The sequence below is a fragment of the Cryptotermes secundus genome, unplaced genomic scaffold (genome assembly GCF_002891405.2).
Source record: "Cryptotermes secundus unplaced genomic scaffold, Csec_1.0 scaffold333, whole genome shotgun sequence".
In the NCBI taxonomy this organism is placed as follows: domain Eukaryota; kingdom Metazoa; phylum Arthropoda; class Insecta; order Blattodea; family Kalotermitidae; genus Cryptotermes; species Cryptotermes secundus.
In genome coordinates, this window is record NW_019742965.1 from 1,028,530 (window position 1) to 1,036,269 (window position 7,740).

At 42.8% G+C, this 7,740-nt stretch overlaps 1 protein-coding gene across 1 annotated transcript in view; it reads left to right on the forward strand.

Annotated features, from left to right (window-relative positions):
• LOC111873436 (serine/arginine repetitive matrix protein 2) overlaps window positions 1-7,740 on the forward strand; it is a 168,837-nt gene that overhangs the window by 52,504 nt on the left and 108,593 nt on the right. Inside the window, exon 3 of the mRNA XM_023868161.2 lies at window positions 6,214-6,250. Within this exon, the coding sequence (XP_023723929.1) occupies window positions 6,214-6,250 (37 nt within the window). The remainder of the gene's footprint in view (window positions 1-6,213; window positions 6,251-7,740) is intronic.

Consider the following 7,740-nt stretch of genomic DNA (forward strand, 5'->3'; position numbering starts at 1 on the left):
TTTTAATTCCCAATTTCATATTGGTCACACTGTGCTTATCTCACCGAATATTCCTGCTACATACTCGTACTTGAAAAGTTATTGGAGGCCATCTGTGTGCTAAAGACTAAACTTTATAGCAAGGCAATGGGCTCTCAGGAGTCCTGATATCCAAAAGTGCGATGTGAACTTTTACGGCGAAGGTGCACATAATGAAGTCGATTTAAATTTACTTTCCACTGCAGTTTACTGCTGCCATTCTCTGCCCTTGTGCGTACGTACTACCAAGGTTGCCTGTTAACATGCAAGATGAACATGTGTAATGACGGAATATCAAGCATTAGCCTTTTATGTATATTGTTATGTGTCACAGTGATTAAAGACGGAGTTCGGATTCGTAGTTGGATTTACTGGATACTTACAGGTCGTAACTTCAAATAATTATAACATTGTTACTGATTTTCATACTACAAAGCACTCCAAGCTAATCTCTTCAGTCTATCTCCACTAGTCTTCACGAATTTATAACACAGGAACTATAACATTCTCAGTGAATTACACATAAATAAATCTTCTAATCACTTGTTAAGTCTTCACAGGCTGACTTCTTGTTCTCTTCTTCAACTACTAACTTCCCCTGACTATATCCTACCTAGAACTGACTTGTCCCTCAACCGAACGAATTCTGTCATTTATATAGCCGAGTAACGGACATGCATCACAGGAAACACATGTCACGTGACCATCACCCACCGCTGCGTGACGTCACCGCGGACACCGAAAACACAGCCTCTTCTATTGTTGCGTGTTGGACCGTGTTTACAGAGCTGCTGCCTGGCAACGTGTTAATCAAATCCGTTACAATATGTATATGTGTGTGTGTTTGTGTCTACATATGTGTCCACGTGTTTAAAATTTTTAACGAACTGACGGTTTTTCGCAGAATTTGTTACCAACACCGCACATGTTACTGAAAGCTGCCGTGGTTCGTGGCATTGGCATGAAAGAGGAATTGACAGAGGGGAGGCGCTGCTATTCTTGTTCACCGTTCATTCCGCTGCCATGAGAGGGCTAATACAAACTTGGCAGTCGTGCTAATCGCTAAGATTCAAGCAACTTAGGCGCAAATTAAAGTACGGGTTCTAAAATGTAATGAGGTAAATATTCATTCATTCATCAGTAATCTGTCAGACGACAGGTCCACAGTCTCTTCCAGAACAGTTCCTCCACTTAATGCGATCTTCTGTTTTTGGAAAGAGACTATCCAGGAAAAGTGATAATGTGGTAGTTTTTCCATTTGCTTTCCACATCGCAGTACAACAGCCGTTCAAACCACTCTGGTCACGCCTGTTGCTATACGAACTTGAACCATCTCAAGCATCATTTGCTCTGTGCTTCAAGTCGCTGCTGATGACGCTGCTTCCGGCATCAGTTTTTGGTGTCTCTCTTCGTCTGATGCCTACCCTTTGACCTGTCCAGCAAGGGAGGCCCTGCCAGTAGCTACGCTACCGCTGGTATAGCTCTCAGGGTCCTTGGCATACTCAAACACCCTCACCACGGTAAGGTGGAGACCAACGAGGGGGGAGGTAAATATATGTACACAAAAATATCCAACTTTAGTTAAAGTATTTGCTTAGAATGTAACACTAGAAATCTGTTATTACATTCCGATTAGAAGGAAATAACCAACGAACCGTTGTAACTAGGACTGTGCAATTTGGTGCTGAGATAGAACACACCTACACAGTTTGTTCAGAATTCTTTCCTTGTACATGGAAACAGCAAACACGACGACGATACCAAACATATACAATATATACGATAAATTTAACGTAACGGGAATCAGTACTAATGTAAATTACCGTGTAAATCGAAGGAAACCGTCTTCTGGTATGTGGCGTCGTGTAGAAATTATTTTAACCGACGTTTCGGAGGAACGTATCGCCTACATCTTCAGGGTAGAAGACAAGATGAAATCCACGAGCGAACCAGCGGATTTCTTCTTGTCTTCTACCCTGAAGATAGATGCGATACGTTCCTCCGAAACGTCGGTTAAGGAACTATCTACACGGTGCCACATCCAAGAAGACGGCTTTCTTCATAGTCACCGCTGTGAAAACCTCAAATCTTACATACCATAGAAATCGATCACTAAATTGCATTAGTTTATATTTTCCTTAACATCAGTTCATAGACTGAAGACTGAAAGAAAATGGGCGTCGAAAGGTCTGCAGACAAAATCGTGTTTCATTTGAAAATTTTGATCATTCTATATTATGTAAGATTCTTCAACCGTGACACATCAGGACATTACGAAGTTGTTAGAAAGGTAAATAAAGCTTCCCAGACTAAAGCCAACTAGGGAATTTGGACGGCAATAGAGCTTGGGTGCAAGTTGGAATGTCAGTTGTCTGTCCGTCCGTGGCGTGTTTTATGTTCTCAAGGACAACCGAGGCGCTGCCAAGGTAGCCAGTTCGGAATACCGCTTCTGCTATAACCTTCCCGTGACCGTGCAGCACCGAGCAGTAACAGCAGACTTATAGTAAGAGGTACCCGGTTCGAATTTCGGCCGGGTTACCAGCTTCAGGCAAATCCCAGAAGAAAAGTAGGTAAAATGTACTCGTAGTTGGAGCGTACTTAATTAAGGCTATGACATTCGTAACTTCTACAGTAGATGAAGATGGCTGATCAGCTACGCGTTCCGGTCGCTTTATGGCCAGGAACGAGTCCCTCATATCCACTGAACATGGGAGTGGGTGGGTCCCACAGCCAGTCTGGACTTGGTGGAGAAAAGAAAGGTAAAGAGCTTCAGCCCCAGTGCTGTAGGCAACCATTTTATTCACTGGTGTCTGAAGTAGGTTGATTTCTTTTTTAACCATTATTTTTAATTAATATGTTTCTTTCGTTCATGCTACTCTGATTCGGCCCACCTCAGCATTCATAACTAAACTTTCGTTAAGAATATGATCACTTCTCGAACTCTATGAACAGTGATATTCCTCGTTATGTAATCTACAATTTTTATTATTTCACCCCTCTTACGTAAGGTTTGTTCGCTATTGGGCCTACTGTCAATTCATGCTTTTTGCTAGCATTATACAACATGCTGGGCAGCCTATCAATTTGGGTTCCTTTACCGGCAGGAGTAAGATATTTCTTTCTGTCACAGCGCCCGTACCAGCTCTGGGATCGATATCCAGTGGGGGCACTTTCCCTGGGACGTGAAGCTGAGAATGCATTCTTCCTTACGTGTTCATGGCGTGATGCTTAATTGAGCACAGAAGCGATTTTACCTTTATTTTTACGCATATACAGTTTGGGTTGCAAAACCTAGAAGAAGGAAAGAGACAAGTTGAGAAATTTAGACGGTAGATAGGATGATAATATTTAAGTGTATGTTTTAAATTAGTTAGTTAAACACTGGGAAACTCTATCTTTTATAAAGGTTTATTTCTCACGCTCCTGTGTACCACAAAGTTCCGTCATGACGTCATATATTTCCTTGAATCTTTCACTATTTTGTAATGTCATTTTGTTTTTAAATGACTTGAGAAATCACAAAAATGGAAGGAAGTAAGGGATGTAGGAAGGAAGAAAAAAGTAAAATAGAACAATCGCACTTTGACGACGGCAGGATTAGTAGATCGGTCGATTGGTGTTACATAACAACGCTGCTTCAATCGGTTAAGTTGTATATGTCGAATGGGGAGCCGGGTTAGCGTAGTCGGTATAGCGACTGGCTACAGGCTGGACGACCGAGGGGTCGGAGTTCGAGTCCCGGTAGGGGCAAGAATTTTCTCTTCTTCACGTCGTGCAGACCAGCTCTGGGGTCCCCCCAACCTCCTAGCCAATGGATACCGGGGGTTCTTTCCCTGGGGTAAAGCGGCCGGGGTGTGAAGCTGACCACTCACCTCCAACTAATGCCGAGGTCAAGAAAATGTGGATCTATACATCCACTCCCCCATACGCCTTCATGGTATAGTGCTTAATTAGTTAAGCGCAGGGACAAGTTCTTTTTTTCCTTGGCACTACTGCCCTAGTGGGCCTAGGCCTACCTCCATGAACTTCTCCGTTCACTTCGGTTTTTCTAGATCTTACACATTCGGTAGGACTCCTTGGGCGGGTGATCAGCAGGGACAAGTTTGCCTTACTTTTTTATGTCAAAAGGGGCGGGAAGATTATGAATGGAGAGTTGATGCTGATTTAGAAGGAGGTAGTTGTGGCTTGTTTCAACTAACCCAGTTTTCGCCCGGTGAGACAGAGGAAAGGAAGGTAGCCATCAAGCCGAGCGGAATTTCAAACAAGTTTCACCCGGATACATGTTTAGAGCTTTACACCATCTTCCCAGAAGGGTAGCAGAAGTGCTTATTTCGTTTCATGTCTTTGCAGCTGTTTAGTATTGTACGTATTTTTTCTAAGTCTAAGTCTCTTGTACTGCGGCCACTTCTGGCTTATTGTACCAGCCCCAGATGATAGGTGAGGGTGATTGTGGAGCAATTGGTGGAATGAAGATTGGCAGGGGAAACAGAAGTACTCGGAGAAAACCTGCCCCAGCGCCACTTTGTTCACCACAAATCCCACTTGACCAGACCCGGGATCGAACCCAGGCCGCCGCAGTGGGAAGCCAGTGACTAACCGCTTGAGCTATGGCGCGGCCTAGTATTGTACGTAAGTGTGAAGAAGGAATTCTTACATATATTATGTTTCTGGACATTATCAGTCGTCCTGCTTTTATTGAAAACACAACGTTTCGGAGACTGGATTCTGTCTCCGTTTTCAGGCAAAACCTCCTCAGTTGGGCCAAATCAATGGAACTAGTCCAGAACTTCAACCACACCAAATTAAAATTCGTCTGATTTTCGGAAGTGATAGAATTGGACTGACAAGACACGAGTGCCCAAACGTAATTTCATTTTATGCACTTTTTGAAAATTGAGTTGTTAGAAACGCGATAATATTTATTGTCCCTCCGCATACGTAACCTTCCGTTATAAAAGATTGATTTCAACAACAGTCCCCGTTCAGGGACTTTTCTTCGATCTTATGCTTCTTGCATGTAAGTCATATACACTTGGTCGTCGACTTAGGGCCGACTTCCTTTCTGACTGACGAGTCGTAAGTCGATCTGGTCGTATGTCGGCCATATAATTATTAACAGTATTTTTTAACCTTTCTAATCTTTTTATCATCTTTATAATTTATTTTTAAAAACTTTTACATTTCAATCATCTTTTATTTTTAATTTCTTTTGTGGTCGTAAGTGTGGCCTGTCGTTAAGTCGCATAGGTCGTAAGTCGACGACCAAGTGTACACGTGTATTTACAGATGTTATGTTAGAACGAGGAATGGGAATAAAAAATCCAGGCAGAAAGAGAGAAATCGTATTAATTAGAGAGAGAGAGAGAGAGAGAACGGGTAAGAACGTGAAGCGCCGGCAGATAACGCCACGGTCGCTCCATTCTTTAGTAATCTTCTCTCATAGCATCGCAGTGGGGGGAGGCGGTAAGACAATTGGAACTATTTCATTTCACTGAGAACCGGACTGGTGAGGTGCTTTTGTGACCTACTGCTGGAATTTTTATGCGTGTTCTTCACATACGTCGCGCATTTCTAATCGTTGTAGTGCTTTCCTTGCTGGGAAGTAATTTTCTTTGAAGTGGCTTGCGTGTGATGTTCATATTTGTGTCTATAATTAAAATTTACGCCAAGCTTGATGTTTACATATATGTGATCAATCTTAATTGTCGTCAGATTTAAAGATACCATGAAATTATGACGGTAAGGATGTGAATTTGATTTTTTTTTTGAAGGGCGAGTATCATCCAAGTAACAGTTACAATTTTGGCTCTGCTCACAAGAAAACACATATACATATCAGCCTGCTAATGTTTCGTCTGAAAGCTGGGATCAGAACGAATCGGGAAAAGATATTCTGCATGAGAAACAGCCGGTTAATATTAAATGAACGGGCACATGTTTGCCACAGACCCAAGAAGGATTAAACATGTTGTGACGTACTTAAGACGTGTACAAGAACCTAGTGTTTGATGTAGCCGTGTAGTGTGGTGCAGAATTAGCAGTGTGTGGTTGATTGTGATGGTACATTGCGGTGGCTGAATGGTTGTGATATTAATTCTCTCTCCGAATGGTTCCTGTGTAATAAACAACGACGTCACGCCTGCTGTACATGACTCTAGTACCAGAGTATCTTTAATAAGTTCTTCTTCTTCACAGGTTGACCCTGACAGCACCTACGCAACCACAAAAGAAGGTAAGTGTAAGACTGTGAAACCTGTGCCTTACATGCATTATGAATATCTTCCGTTTCAGGTAGGTTACGATTTATTGCAGATATTTATGTCTAGTTCAGAGAGCTTGGTTAGCGCAGACTGTATAGCGACTGGCTACGGGCTGGACGTCCAAGGGGTCGAAGTTCGAGTCCCGGTGGAGGCATGTCGTCCAAACCTGCTTTCGGGCCCACCAAGCCTCCTATCTAATGGGTATTAGGAGCTCCATCCCCGCACGTAAAGCCGAGATGAAGAAAGGGTGGGTCTATACATCCACTTCCCCATACGTCTTCATGGCGTAGTGCTTAATTTGTTAAGCGCAGGGACAACTTTACCTTTTACTTTACCTTTTTTTTATTGCTAGTGGGGTGGGACTAAGTTCCTTGTACTGCTGTCACTTCTGGCCTATTGTACCAGCCCCAGATGATAGGTGAGGGTGATTGTGGAGCAATTGGTGGAATGAAGTTTGGCAGGGGAAACCGAAGTACCCGGAGAAACCTGCCCCAGAGCCATTTTGTCCACCACAAATCCCACTTGACCAGACCCCGGGATCGAACCCGGGCCGCCGCGGTGGGAAGCCAGCGACCAACCGCTTGAGCTATGTCCCGGCCTTTATCTTACCTTACTTATGTCTAGTTCAGTTGCACAGTACGTACCCCATATAGGCCTATGTATGTACATATGGCCCAAATCACTGGTCAGAAATTGATGTTGACCATATAGGCTGTTGTCTAGTACAGTGTTAGGTGGCAGTATTCCCACTCTTTAAAGGAACGTTACGTCACATATTCCGAAATCGTAAACACGTGACATAAATATTTGAGTGATTTTTCCTTAACATCTTGTTTTTGACATCGGTATAAATTTCAGTGTACAAGAGACAACTCTACATTGATTTCCTCTCTGTGTTCTCGGCACCAGGAATGTTATAAGTTAAAAATAATTTACGTCAAATAAAGTTTACTTATTAGACTGTTTTCACTGCATAACACTGTAGTGCTGAAAATTTGCCTTAACTCTAATGATTCTCGATATATTGACGATAATTATTTCATTATACTGCAGTCTCCACCCTGGAGTCTGTTAGCAGAAGCGGTTTATTTTTATTGTATAGGTCTGCAGTATTCATGGTAATGTAGTCATGCCTTCTGATGTTGGGATTTTTTTTTCTTGGCACTACAGCCCCATTGGGCCTAGGCCTACCTCCATGAACTTCTCCGTTCACTTCAGTTTTTCTAGATCTTAGACATAAGATAGGACTCCTTGGGCGGGTGATCAGCTCGTCGCAAGGCCTCTGATTGATTGATTGATCAGTAATCTGTCAGATGACAGGTCCACAGTCTCTTCCAAAACAGTTCCTCCACTTAATGTGATCTTCTGTTTTTGGAAAGAGACTATCCAGGAAAAGTGATAATGTGGTAGTTTTTCCATTTGCTTTCCACATCGCAGTACAACAGCCGTTCAAACCACTCTG